Source organism: Helianthus annuus, chromosome 2, assembly GCF_002127325.2.
Source record: "Helianthus annuus cultivar XRQ/B chromosome 2, HanXRQr2.0-SUNRISE, whole genome shotgun sequence".
Lineage (NCBI taxonomy): Eukaryota > Viridiplantae > Streptophyta > Magnoliopsida > Asterales > Asteraceae > Helianthus > Helianthus annuus.
Window position 1 is genome coordinate 155,094,628 of NC_035434.2, and position 15,624 is coordinate 155,110,251.

At 34.1% G+C, this 15,624-nt stretch overlaps 1 protein-coding gene across 3 annotated transcripts; it reads right to left on the reverse strand.

Moving 5' to 3' along the window:
* Positions 1-1,218: 1,218 nt before the first annotated feature.
* Positions 1,219-9,424, reverse strand: LOC110924421. 3 transcript variants are annotated; one of them, XR_004883030.1, is made up of 6 exons: positions 9,073-9,424; positions 7,801-7,964; positions 7,457-7,521; positions 7,302-7,364; positions 2,089-2,593; positions 1,219-1,701 (listed from the first exon to the last, which is right to left on the reverse strand). XR_004883030.1 is itself a non-coding variant. In XM_035984903.1 (2 exons), the coding sequence occupies exons 1-2, from the start codon at positions 2,435-2,437 to the stop codon at positions 1,616-1,618; spliced, it is 435 nt and encodes a 144-aa protein (XP_035840796.1). In that variant the 5' UTR covers positions 2,438-2,745; the 3' UTR covers positions 1,225-1,615. The 3 variants fall into 3 exon arrangements, 1 of the variants encoding a protein (XP_035840796.1); XR_004883028.1 differs by lacking the exon at positions 9,073-9,424 and adding an exon at positions 8,055-8,436 and having other exon boundaries at positions 1,220-1,701; XM_035984903.1 differs by lacking the exons at positions 7,302-7,364; positions 7,457-7,521; positions 7,801-7,964; positions 9,073-9,424 and having other exon boundaries at positions 1,225-1,701; positions 2,089-2,745.
* Between the last annotated feature and the right edge of the window lie 6,200 nt (positions 9,425-15,624).

A 15,624-nucleotide genomic window follows, 5' to 3' on the forward strand; every position in this document is an offset into this window, starting at 1 on the left:
AGTCGTAACCAAAACATGACGGACCGAGACCGCAGTTGCGAGTCGCAACCTCGGTTGCGAGTCGCAACCACCTTAGTTTCGACTGGGCTGTTTTATGTTATTGGGCCTTGACTGTTTGTCTTGTTGTTTTGGGCTTCAACTGTTGGGCCTCCTGTTGACTGGACTTCATTTTGATCTGCTACTGTATGTATACATGTTACTGTTTGTATTGCTGCCTGTTGACTGCTTGTATACGTGTATGCTATACGTGTTTGCTTGTACCCAACTTGACCCATACTCGGTAACCATGCTAGGACGTGGTAACCAACGAGCTTAACCAAAGTAACGTATCACACCGAGCAACCCAAGGTGAGTTCACAACTTAAAAGCATGCGTCCCGGTGGTTTGGGACACGAGACTAAAACAACCCTATCCCCTTGTAAAGGGGATACCGTCTACACTCCTTCCCTAGTTATTGGGAAACAAACTTACTTTATCTTCCCTTGTATTGGGAAACCTTTTTAGTTAATTACTGTTTATACGGATTGCAACTAACGGCACTAAACGCAACTCTATCACTCAAGTCCCTACTACATAATACCGATTAGTCGCCGGTGCCAGGCGAACGGGTTATTAGTTGATAGCGCTATTTAGGTCTTACCAGCCTCACACCGTGCCATGGTATGGGATCGGTCGTGAACTAATGTACTCAGGCATCCGTCAATGATGATAGAACATTGACATCGGGGCATCCTGCGGAAACGCAAACGGTTACCTAGTGTTCGGTATTGGAAAAACAGTTTAGTCGCTAACTTTTGGGGTAGCTCCCCATGGCATGTATAAACGGATAAATTAACTAGTGAAACATGTTTTTGGTAATTAAAACTGGACAACTAGTGAACTCACTCAGCATTATTGTTGACCCCTTACTGCATGCTTTGCAGGTGGCCAGTGACTGGAGCAGCTGCTTGGGATGTGTAGTGGTCGTCTGCCCGTGTGTTGGGCATTTATCATGTTTACCTTATGAACAATGTTTAAAACTGTTAATTATGCTTCCGCTACATTTTACTCTGAACTTAAGACATTGAACTTTAAACTTAACACCGGCTAATCGTATGGTTAGTAAGTATTGCTTTTGTTATCAACTTAGTTATTCAGTATAATTGGTGGCTGGATCCTCGTCAGTCACGCCCTCGAAGCGGGTGTTATCCGCAGGTGGATTTTGGGGGTGTGACAGGGTAAAGAACCTCCAACTGTAGGACCGCCTTTCGGTGGCGTTGCAGGTTGCAACCAAACTTGATCACCCGCAAAGCACCTCATGTTAACCGCAAAATATTTCCGGTATATTATCTGAATCCAATACGGGCCACGAAGAACAAACGACACATCAATCGGTAACAGAGTACTAGGAACGATTCCCATGCCACCTCCGCTAGCCACAGTAGAAGCAGTTAACATGGCAGATGCACCAGGGTTTCCACCAGGACCCGTACCGGGACCATAGACATGACCAACATTTGGGTTTGTACCATTTGGCATTTGCCCATTAACATTTGCTCTTGATAGTGTCGGGATAGATGAAGCCGCACCAGAAACTGCAGAAACCGGAGCAGCCCATGCAGGACGTGTTGCAGCATCAAGAGCATGCAAAGGTCCTGCTGTCAGACGAATGCAGTCCAAAAGAGATGAAACTTCCGTCCCATTGATAAAATCCTCGAGAAACTGAAAAAAAAACAGAACTTTAAGCAATCAATCAATCAATCAAAAGTTTAATACCTGATAGAAGGATAAAACTATCTGAGTTTTCGCAGATTAGTACTGAAACATTCTTTTGCATGATTAGAGGCTTACACTTATTAAAATTTAACAGAAAGTAGACTTTTAATCTAATTTGCAACATAATGCACATGTGCATATGATTTAATACCATATCATTTACAATCAACATAATGCACATGTGCATATAATTTAATACAACATCATTACAGTAAGTATAATGCACATGTGCATAACAGTTAATACAATATCATTTACAAAGTATATACATCAGTCAACATAATACATTTAGTCACAAATTGAATGAATTGCAACCAGTAGATGTGGTGTTACCAGTAGATGCAGTGTCAACTGATAATGATTGATCAGGTAAATTAGCAGTCTCAGAGCCTATGTTGCCTGGTGTAAACATGGAATCAAACGTCTGTATTTCAAACCCATGAAAGGTGTGTCGATTTGCAACTGTTGTAAACACAGGATTGCAACTTTCATTTGGATTAACTGCAGGTAAGGTATTGACATCAACATCAGATGGACCCACGGCAGAAATAGGATTGAAATTGACATCAGATGGGCCAAAAAAACCAGAATCGGGATGTGGATTGTATGCAGACAATGTTGTATGATGATCATCAGATGCCGTAGGTTCAACTCCAACACGAGATGAGTCAGACAAAGCCATGTGTAGCCGAAATCAGTATACAAACGCCGAAATCAGTATCCCAATTGAATCCCCTGTAAGATGTGTATATCGCCGCCTATCGCCGCCGTGAATCTAGAGAGATTAGTCACCGCCGAAGATCTCCGTCGCTGATTATGAAAAATCTCCAGCGAAACCCTAGAATGTAAATGACGATAGTGAACAGGGGATGAAATAAGAGGAGTGCGTGTTTTTTATTAGATGTCACTTAATTACAAATTTGCCATGTGTTCACATTGGTTCTCGCGGTTCTCGCAATAAAGGGTGGTTCCTAACGGATCTTTATCCTATATATATATATATATATATATATATATATATATATATATATATATATATATATATATATATATATATAGGGTTGGGATTTGGAGAAAATGGTAGAAAGTGTGAGAACGGTGAGAACGCTTATGGATCGTCAGATTAAAACAATCTATGGACTAGATTGGCGCGGTGGCGTTTTCGTAAATAACACCAATTTTATTACGTGGACGCGCCTCATTAAGGGTAAAAGCGTCTTTACACCTCTGTACCAAAACGCCATTATGATGAATAAAACGCCAATACGGACCAAATCACATCGCTATATAAACAAAAAAAAAAAAACATCCAAGACATAAAAAACACATCCCCAGAACCTAAAACGCCATATTTTCTACTATATACCATTCAACTTACAAATGCCAAAATCCCCAAAACATCAAACACAACTACTCAAAAACGCCATATTTTCTACTATATACCATTCATCTTAGAAAACGCCAAAACACTCAAACATCAAAAGATTCCAAAAGATCGACGGTTCTTTCAGATACACTATTTCCTTCATAAAAGACAAAAATGCCAAATATAATTTTTTTTGTATATTCAAAATATTGTTCTACGCCAAAGTGTCGGATAATGCATTCTTCCATGAGGTGCTGTGACTAAAATAACATTTTGCTGCATGAGATGGACAAATCATAAACAAAAAGATGCTAGGGTCAGACTTATGTCACTTTCTGTGTTTTGTTCTTGATGAATATTTTAATGGCATGAAAAAGACGAATGACACTACTGAGTTGTTTGAAGATACATATTAAAAAAAAAACTCATGTCATTTTGCCTTTCCAAACAGCCACAAAAACACAAGCATGTCTAAGCCAAACCACCAGCGAACATGATTCAAAGAAGAAAGAGACTGATGACAGTGAAGATTTGGAAGATGAATTGTTTTTATTTTTATTTTTTAAATTTTCTTTTTCTGTTGTTTGCAATGTATTTTTCAACTTAGAATAAAAAAAATGCATTATCTTAATTAAACGCCAAACAGTCATAATGCATATGAAAAACGCCATAAATGGAGTAAAAACGCCAAAAACTCCCAAACTATAATGAAAGTAATTTGCAGAAGTATTAATTAAAAAAAGCTATAAATGGAAAAAAACGTCAAAAACTACTTAAACCCATTCAAAAACGCCAAACCTGAAAAGCTGAACAAAAAAACAGTAAAAATACACAGTAAAACTGAAAAGACGGCTACTTTATTAATATCATTTATTATAAATAAAATACTGCCTAAACTACGCGCCAAAAACATCCTATAAAGAGAGACTTCTCTGCACAAACAACTTATCACAAAACCAGAAACAAACGCCATATTCCCTAGAAACCATTCACTTTAAAAATGCCAAAAAAATACTTAAAAAAGCCACAGACGCAGAACCTCGATTCTGCTATATTGAGTATTGATCTGAATGAAGATTCACTAAATGGATTCTTCTCTGAGTTGGGTATCTCTATAATCTTTTGCTGAATGAGATAGACAAATATTCAAGACAAAGAGACTGATGACACTGATATGACATCATGTCACTTTGTTCTTGATGGATATATGGATGGCATGAAAGGATCAATACATTAGAGCAGGCGTTGGTCTTCAACATGTTATTAAACAAGTATATATCCACCTACCATAAAGGATGCCACAAAAAATAAGTATCTTCTAAAGACGATCGTTATGTAGGAAAATAAGGATCTACACAAGGCATTCAAAAACAGGTTCAAAACGCCAAAAATGTTAAAGTATAAGAGGCTGATGACATTGAAGATTTGAATGAGAAATTAGATTATAATTTTTAATTTTTTATTGTTTGTTATGTAATTCTTTGTTGTTTATCATCTAATTCTCTGCTAATTTAAAAAAAAAATGAGTATAAAACGCCAAAAACTACAAACACCAAAACGCCTAATAGTTTGAAAACTGTGAGAACAAATGCTAGCAAAGTACGAGGTTGCTATATAAAATGCCAAAAACGCAAACAAAATATTACTGGAAAAATCAACACTAATTGACAGATGAAAATTGAAAGAAACAATAAAATAAAGAGACAGTATCATTTATTACCAAAAACATTATAGTTATATTAATGCCACTACATGAAAAATTGAAATTTATTTATCTTTTCAAAACGCCATAATTGCCTGTCACATTATAGACCTGTATCATAAATGGCAAAACACTTCATATAATAAAATCAAGAAAATTACTGATGTTTTTTATATTAAAAGTCTGCATCCTGATCTAAAAATCAATAAAAACGCCAAAACAATACTTAAAACGCCAAAATATTTACTATAATTCTGATCTAAAAACAATAAAAACGCCGCGTATTTAATAAACGCCAAAAAATGGAAAGATGAAGGACAAAAAAGCCCATCCACCCTTTTCTAGGCCACGTGACACATGTTAGGCTAGGAAGCGTTCTCATCGTTCTCACACTTTTGAGCGTTTTCTCCTGTATATATATATATATATATATATATATATAGGGGAAGGTTCATTGGGGAACACTAAAAAAGTGGGGAACAGCGGGGAACCGACTCAAACGAACTCCGATTGGACTCATTCCAGCGGCGTTGGAACCGGCTCGTCGAACCCTAACTAAGATCTCTTAACCCTAAATCCTAACTCTAAACTCTATACCCTAAATCTAAAAAATAAGGCTAAAATATAAGCTAAACCGTAAAATCTAAACTATAAACCCTAAAAGCTAAACCCTAAAGGCTAAACCTAAAGCTAAACCCTAAAGCTAAACCCAAAAGCTAAACCCTAAACCCTAAAGCTAAACCCTAAACCCTAAAGCTAAACCCTAAACCCTAAAGCTAAACCTGAAAACTAAACCCTAAAGCTAAACCATAAAAGCCAAACCCTAATATATTTAGGGTTTAAGCGTTATGATTTAGGGTTTAGGGTTAAAATGAGAACCACCTTGAGTTGTGAGAACCATATGAACCAATATTAGCCATTGATCAATGTGATTTTGATGGATGAGATTAAAAGACAATAAAGCATTGTAATGATTGTGCTTTAATTAATGACATTTTTGTTTTTTGTGAGATAAGGGCAAATTGGTTTTTTTACTATGACATTTAATGATTGGTATCATTATTGATGGTGCTTTAATTAGTGAGATTGTTTTTTAAAAAAAAAAATTATAAACATGCAGTAAAGTCTCAGATAATTTTTTTACGCCCCGGTTTTAAAGAATTTTTACGCCCCGGTTTTAAATTTTTTACGCCCCGTTTTTAAACTTTTTTTATGGCCCGGTTTTAAACTTTTTTTACGCCCCAGTTGTAAACTTGAGTTCCTTGCTCAGTTTCTATATAATCCGCCTTTTTCTGAAAAAAATAATAATTAATGAGATTGTTCTTTAATACGCATTGGTTTTAAACTTTTTTTATGCCTCGATTTTAAATTTTTTACGCCCTGGTTTTAAACTTGAGTTCCTTGCTCAGTTTCTATATAATCCGCCTTTTTCCAAAAAAAATAATTAATGAGATTGTTCTTTAATAAATTTTTTTGAAACATGCAGTAAATATTTACATTACAGTAAATCACCAAAACTGTAAAATAAACTAAAATAAATAAAGCGAAGTCGTTGTTTTTCATTTCTTATAAATGATAGTTTGCACCAACATGGTCTGAGATCTGTACGAACACCACACAAAAACTTGTAAAAATAACAAAATTTTTACGCCCCCCGGTTGCAAAAAAAAAAAAAAAAAAAATTACGCCCAGGTTGCAAAAAAATTTTTACGCCCCTGTTAAAAAAAATTAAACCTTTTTTACACCACGGTTGTAAACTTTTTTTAAACCGCGGTTGTAAACTTTTTTTACGGCCCATTTGTAAACTTTTTTTAAGTTGTGGTTGTAAACTTTTTTACACCCCGATTGTAAATTTTTACGTCCTTGTTAAAAAAAATTAAACTTTTTTTACGCCCCGGTTCTGAACTTTTCATACACAGTTTTTTCGTGTATAGTTTTTTATGGGTAGCATAAAGTTTTTAAGTAAAGTTTTAAAAAAGTTTTTTACAGGTTTTTTTAGTTTTTCATACACAGTTTTTTCATGTATAGTTTTTATGGGTAGCGTAAAGTTTTTAAGTAAAGTTTTAAAAAAGGTTTTTACAGGTTTTTTTAGCTTTTCATACACAGTTTCTTCGTACGTGAACCATCCAAAAAATAATTTTACGCACGGTGTCGTGTGTGAAAACGTTGCTACTATTACATGGGGCGTAAAAATGTTTACAAAAATATTTACGTAAGGCGTCGACTGTTTAACTAGGCGTATGTATGTAAACTATTTTTACATGGGGAGTAAAAAACCAAATCTACGCCCTGGTTTTAAATTTTTTTTACGCCCCGGTTTTAAATTTTTTACGCGCCGGTTTTAAACTTTTTTTACGCCCCGGTTTTAAAATTTCCGGTTTTAAACTTATCCTCGTAGACAACAGAAACAACAACATCAGTATCAACTCCAACTCGACCCGATTATAAACTTCTTTTACGCCCTGGTTTTAAACTCACCTGAACAGCAGCGCGGTAAAATAGCTCCGCACCAACTGAGCTTGCTGCAACGATCATTATAATCTGCAACAAGTTTACAAATTATGATCAATATTCACAATCACACAACAACTTTTAAATCAACACCCAAACACACTATAACGGGCCTTAATTACCTGCCATGGAGACATTCCATAGAAAAAACTTCGTAACTCCTTAGTATTTCTCCAACTTGAAAATCCTACAACACCAAATTATCAAAATTCAAAGTGGGGTCTTATAGTATTAAATTGTATGGAAATCTTTAAGTCACAAAAGTGAATAATCAATCAACTTGTCACTGGATCTACAAAAGATAAAAGGAGTTGTGTTATATGTGATTTTATGTGCATTAGATCTACCCTTTTGACATGTTCGTTTATTGTTCAACCTTTTTTTATTTGACTCGTTTAAAATATAACCCGAATCAAAATATTAATAAGAAAATATCATGATATAGACGAAAAAATAACTATATTACCTGAAGGCACACGGAACAAGAAACGCGTTCTCCCAATTCATCAACATCATTAAGTAATGGCGATTTTAGGAATTTTTTCCCACTGAATACTTAGTCAAGCCTTTAGATCCACCAATGTCAAATATGTTATGCACCTCATCAAAGCTTGTTTCAACAGCTCCCATCTATTGTCCAACAAGAAAGTCAGGATCTTTTCCAATTTTCTTTCTTAGTACAATGTACTTTCTTGTTACCATTTTAAATGACTGATTTACCTGACTATGAACCGCACTCAACGTAGCTTGACTAATCTGTTCGTGTACAAGCCTTCCATTTTACAAGCTTACAATGACATCAACCTTGTGTAACAAGTGTCATTAGCTTTAGTGGTGTTTAGCTCTATGTTTTAGAATTGGTAATTCTTGAAGAATTTGAGTCATACTCTATACTAAGTTGTTTAAAGGCGGGGTTAACGCCCTGTTTTGACCCGAACCCATTTTGGTCAGAAAATGTTTTGACCCGTTACTCGACCCAACAACAAGAAAGCTAACATAAACACCAAAAGCGTGTAAAACAAACTCAACAATGTTTATTCAAAATTTGTATGCAGCCCTAATTTTTAGATCTTACAGTTTCCATCTATTGTCCAACAAGAAAGTCAGGATCTTTCCAATTTTCTTTCTTAGTACAATGTTCATTCTTGTTACTATTTTAAATGATTGATTTACCTGACTTTGAACCGCACTCAACATAGCTTGACTAATCTGTTCGCGTACAAGCCTTCCATTTTACAAGCTTACAATGACATCAACCTTGTGTAACAAGTGTCATTAGCTTTAGTGGTGTTTAGCTCTATGTTTTAGAGTTGGTAATTCTTGAAGAATTTGAGTCATACTCTATACTAAGTTGTTTAAAGGTGGGGTTAACGCCCTGTTTTGACCCGAACCCATTTTGGTCAGAAAATGTTTTGACCGTTACTCGACCTGACAACAAGAAAGCTAACATAAACACCAAAAGCGTATAAAACAAACTCAACAATGTTTATTCAAAATTTGTATGCAGCCCTAATTTTTAGATCTTACAGTTTCCAACATTTAACCACATTCTTCTAAGAATTTCAGTTAATTAAACAAACATGTTACTTAATTTAGGGTTCCGGCTAGTGGATCTAAACATGATTTGGAACTTTTTGTTGCTAACCAAAACCCTAAATTGAAATCAGAAATCCTAAATCAGTGAGAATATGAGCAAGTTATGGAGAAATTTACAGAGATGAGAGAATGTTACACTGACTAAGGGTTTGTTGACAAAAAGAACTGCAGATCTGTTGAAGTTTCCTATTGTTGAAAGATCCTCTGGATCAGCTGCTCGTTTGTCGAGTCATAGTCGATGGTGCAGGAACAAAGGTGGTGGAGGAGCGGTGGCTAGTGGTGGAGGAGTAGCGGCTAGTGGTGGAGGTTCAGATCTGTTCTTGTGGGTTGAAGGAAGAAAGCGGTGGGTGGTTGCGGTGGGGGGTGCTGGTTGCGACGGTGAATGATGGTGGTAGAAGCGGTGATGGATGGTGGTAGAAAGAGAGAGGGCATAGGGTTTCAAAACCCTTTTTAAGCCAGATGATGAAAGGAAAGGGGGAGAGAAATCTTGAAGATGATGGATATGAAGAGAGAGAGAGAGAGAGAGAGAGAGAGAGAGAAATCTGTGATTTAAAGAGAAATGGTTGGATGCTTTTATTGATTGACAGTGGAAAGAGAATTCAAATGTAAATTGTCCAAAATACCCTTGCAGTTTAAAAATTTGAATTGATGAGGTGTCAAAAAACTATTGGTTTAGAGTGGTTCCTACGGTTCTCGCAACTCGGCTTAGTTCTCCATGATTATTCTTCATGTACTCATCATTAATCTTGTGTGATAATGTACACCTGTTTCTGAACATAGGTGTGATAATGTACATATGTGTAAATACATGTTAAGAATATGACTTATTAATGTACATATATTTATATACGTGTTGAGACTGTTATGTACACTTATGTATAATGCCGAACAATCATCTCAGATACTTGCTATACACATATGTACCATGTTGAACAACCATATCATTATCTTCTTTTTTAAAAGTAGATTATGAACGTACATATCTGCACATTACAAATCGGATATGTACACTTAAAGAAGATGATTTGATGGAACAATATTTGTTAATGTACATATATGTACATACGTTTTTAAATTGTGAATACATATAATACATATATTTACATTCACTTCTACAGTGTTTTTAATCATGTTCTGGATGGAACAATATATCATATAATGGTTATATTTTTTAGAATCAAAAAATTAGTTAATTGGTGAGAGAAAAAAAATGAGAGAGAATATAATTATTTATTTAATTGAAGAGAGAAGTAGTTAACAATTTACCTTTATACTCTTTTCATTTACTTTCTACATATAAATAATTACAAAACTGTCATTTTTAAAATTTCCAAGATCTAAACAATTAATGGCTCAGATTAGTTCACACAGTTCACTCTCTACCTAACATTCACTCTAGAACCCTACCCTATATATATATACATATATATATATATATGTGTATATATATAGGGGATGGTTCATTTGAGAAGAAATTTAGTGAGAAGAAAAAGAAGAAAGGGCATAATGGTAAAACATCAAATAGTTTATAACTCCTGTCATTAATTATGTCATCTCTCATTAATAAAACTAAAACTTTTTATCCTACACATTTCAAATTTAACCTATATATATCTTACACTTACTGGAATTTACCCTACCCATATCGAAATTTATCCTACACATTTCAAAATTTATCCTACACATGTCGAAAATTGTCCTTCACCATAAATTATTTTATTTTGAAAGAGTTATTTAAAAGTGAGTTATAAGTTTAATTAGTTAGCTAATTAATTCCAATTATAAATTTACCTATATCCCCTTTTCAATAACATTAAATACACGTATTAAATGAAGTAAATGGAGCATTTATATTGGTTTAAAACTTATTGTCTTTATTCTTACAGAATTTTTCTTCTCATTTAAACCATCTAATATATATATATATATATATATATATATATATATATATATATATATATATAGTGGAGAGTTCAAATGAGATGAAATTACAAATTATGAATAAAAAGAATAAAGGGTACAAAGGTAATTAGAACAAATCATTTAATGAGTTTATCCTTTATTTTTGCAATTCAAATTAATGAATCTTAATCATTTAATGAGTCATTCTATAAAATAATTTTGCACCTTACACAATAAAAACAATCATGTACATGTTCTTACATATTCAACGTATCCTACACATAAAAACAATGTTTTGGTGTAAGGTAGAGAATGTTTAGGACCCCAACACTTTTAAATAATTTGTTGACTCATAATAAAATATGTATAGGACACAACACTTTTAAATAATTATGTCACTTCTAATAAAATTGGTGTAGGACCAACACATTAATGGTGGTGAAGAAGGAAATTATGGTGGCATTAATAAGACTTAGGTAACACTTTATAACATTTATTAGTATTCTAAATCAAAATGCCTATCCTACCCTTATTAATTAAATCATTAATTAAAAGTAGATAAAAATTATATCTTGATTCAAAACCAATGATCAAAAAAATAAATGACCTAGATTAGTTTATTTTTCTTCTTATAAGAAGATTCTTCTCAAATGAACCTCCCCATATATATATATATATAGGTAAAGGATCTTGTACATTAATCTAATATTGTGAGAAGGGTGAGAAATAATGTGGTGATGACAAGTGTCCTATATCTAAATTAATTCAAAAGGATGAATTATTAATTTTCTATTTCTTTCAATTAATTGATTAAAAGATAACTGCCCAAAATAACCCCCACCTTTTATTATAGGAATTCGAATTTAAGAATTAATCTATGAATTTGTGTCATCTCGTTCACCGGTTATTAATTCTGTAGTGTTATATAATTATGTAGTGCAACCACCATTCAGAACTTTATAATGTTATATATTTTTATATAGTGTTATATAGTGTTACATGGTGTTATATAATGGTTTTTCGTGTTATATAATTCTGTAGTTTTATATAATTCTGTAGTGCAAACACCAAAAAACACTATATAACACCATCAATTATTAATTCTGTAGTGCAACCACCATTCAGAACTGTATAGTGTTATATATTTTTATATAGTGTTATATAGTGTTACATGGTATTATATAGTGTTCTTTGGTTTATATAGTGTTATATGATGGATGCATAGTGTTATATTTTTCTGGTAGCATGTCTATGATGGATGTATAGTGTTATATATTGTTATATAGTGTTACATAGGGTTATATGGTGTTATATGGTGTTATATGGTGTTATATAGTGTTATATGATGGATGTATAGTGTTATACATTTCTTGTAGCAGTTACATATTTATGTATTTTTAGAATTTAGGATCGATAGAATTTAGCAGTTAAATTTGAATTGCTAGAATTTAGGAGTGAATTACTAGAATTTAGGAGAGGTTACCTAATTTGAAATATATACAAAGACACTATTACCCCTATAATTTTCAAATCAGTCCACATAATTAAAACACAATTTATAATTTGGTATCTATTGATCTCAACCATTAGATCAAAGTTCTAATGGTTTGAAACACTTCTCACACTTTAGACACTTGGTACACTATCCCTACCATATATATATATATATATAGGGTAGGGATACGGTAAAAAGTGTCTAAAATGTAATAAGTTTAAGAAGTGTTTTAAACCATTGGATATTTGATCTAATGGTTGAGATCAATAGGGTATAAAAATGTAAATTGTGTTTTAATTAGAGGGACCTTATGTAAAATTGAAGGGCAATAGTGTCTTTTTTAATGTTTGAAATATGGTAACCATATCATACACGACCAAAAACTCCTACATTCACTCCTTTTTCCTTAAATATCGGAATTAATGATTCACCTTAATTGTAGGAGGTTTTTAGTTGCATATTCGTCATACATTATCATAAAGAGAACTGTAATCAGATTCATGGCGTGGTGTTTTAAAACAACTGGATAAAATTGACTATGATTCAAGTCATGGTGTTTTATCTGTAGACATTGTTCATGGCGTGGTGTTTTAAACATCTATGATTCAAGTCATGGTGTTTTATCTGGATACATTGTTCATGGCGTGGTGTTTTAAACATCTATGATTCAAGTCATGGTGTTTTATCAATACAAAACATTCCCAGATTTTAAAACACCATGAATATGATTCAAGTCATGGTGTTTTATCTGGAGACATTGTTCATGGCGTGGTGTTTTAAACATCAATGATTCAAGTCATGGTGTTTTATCGGGAGACATTGTTCATGGCGTGGTGTTTTATCAATACAAAACATTCCCAGATTTTAAAACACCATCACTATGATTCAAGTCATGGTGTTTTATCTGGAGACATTGTTCATGGTGTGGTGTTTTAAACATCTATGATTCAAGTCATGGTGTTTTATCAATACAAAACATTCCCAGATTTTAAAACACCATGACTATGATTCAAGTCATGGTGTTTTATCTGGAATCCAAAAAACATTGTATTAAGGTTTTTGCGAAAGATGTTGTGGGGTTGTGTCGAAAAGATAAGAACAGAAAGGGTGTTACGGCGTGTCATGGTGGTGAGAAGGTGTTTCACCGGAGAGAAGGGAGGGGCTTTTGTGGGTGTCGGCTTGCCGGAAATACGGCCGGAGAAGGTCATCGGACTTTACTTCGGTGACCGGAGTCTAGAGAGAGGCAGATTGTTTCATCTTGGGGGCTATGGTTTTGGTGGGGATGAGGGAGAAAGAATTGTAAGAAATAATATGTTTCCTAAAATTTCTCCTAAAATAGTTAACACATGATCTAATTTCCTTTAATTGACTTTAACTACTATTAGGAGTAAATTACATTATTACCCTTATTCATTAATATAATTGATGGACACATGTCAACACCAGATTATTTCTTACACTTCTTACACTTTAGCCACTTTTTACAAGATCCTTTACCTATATATATATATATATATATATATATATATATATATATATATATATATAGGGTAAGGTTATTTGACAACCACCTTTATTGTGAGAACCATGAGAACCAATGTAAACATACAAAAAAAACATAAAAAACCTAACCCCCCACCCCAAAACCTAAAAAAAAACCTAACCCCCCCACCCCTACCCCCCACGCAAACTAAAATGCTAAAAACTAAAAAAATATAAAAAACACAAAACAAATATTAATATTTTTTACATCATCGCTACTTTTAGTAACCAATTTTTTTTTTAAATTTATTTTTGGTAACGAAAATTAGCGATTTTGAGGTAAAAAATATTAAAAAAAAATTTGTGTATTTTTTAGCTATTTTTAGGTATTTTTGGTTGTGTTCACATTGATTCTCGCAATTTTCGCAATAAAGGGTGGTTCCTAACGAATCCTTCTCCTATATATATATATATATATATATATATATATATATATATATATATATATATATATATATATATATAGGGAGCCGCTAAAATAGGAACCACCCCCAGTTGTAAGAACCGCGAGAACCACTATCAACCAATTAGATTCTGCCATTCAAAAGGGTAGCTTAGTCATTTACCATTAAATGTCATTTTCAACTCTCTCTCTCCTCATTTATTACGTGCAGTCTCTCTCACTCTCTCACCTTTTTAATCTCCTGCCATTTTTGTATTTTGTAATCCAATTGTTCATCTTTCTGAAACCCATCTCTCCAAACAAACACCCACCCCGGCGAACCCAAACCCCCACCGCCACACCCCCACTCCGGCGGCTACAGTTGATGTTGAAGCTCCTCATCCGCCGCCACACCCCCACTACGAATCTCACTCTCTCTTCTGCGACACTATCTCTTACTTTCTCCATTTTTATGTGTTTGTAGGGGAAATCGGGATGGATGGAGTGTGGAGATGTAGGATCAGTGGGTGTTTAGGGTTTTTCTAAGAAAGAGTGAAGAAGAAAGAGAAGGGGGAAATAAGTTGGGGCGTGTTTGGTATCTGTGTTATGATGTTGTGGTGGTGGTGGCGGTTCGACGGGGCGGTGGTTGGTCGGTGGCTGTGGTTCTACGGTTACGGTGGTGGTTGGTCGGCGACTGTGGTTTCTAACAACGGGTTAGTGGGGTTAGTGGCTGGTGATTTTTGGCCTGTGTTCTTTGATAGGGGTTCTTGTTATGTGTTCTTGAATGATGATGATGATACCGATGGTATTTTTTGGTATGTGTTCTTGATTTTTCTGGGTTTACTTTGATTTTTTTTTGTGATTCTTGACCCGTGTTCTTTGATATGTGTTTCTTGAATGATGATGTTGACACTGATGGTTTTTTGGTATGTTGGTATTTTGTTGGGTTTAATTTTGTTGAATCTGGTGATTTTGAATGTTTGGCTAGTGTTTTTGTTGGGTTTGATTTTTGTTGATTTTTGACTGTTGAATCTGTTTGAATCATGTTCATGGTGCTTTTGATTGTTTGAATCTATTGAATCTGGTGCCTTTTGAATTTTTTTGAATATGGTGCTTTTTTGGTAGATTTTTTCAAACAGTGAACTATGTGGGTTTTGATCCGTTTGGATTTGGGGCGGCGATGATGAAAAAAAAACGTATATTTTGATGACGATGGCGCGGCAAGGACGGTGGAGGGTAGGTTTTTGAACCTGCAACCCCAGTTTGCAGCCTCTGATTATCGGAAAATCTGAGCCAAAACTTCGTTTTTTTTCTAGAATCCACTCATTCTTTTGATTTTTGTTTCATAGATTTTTTTTTCGAGGCGTCGATGA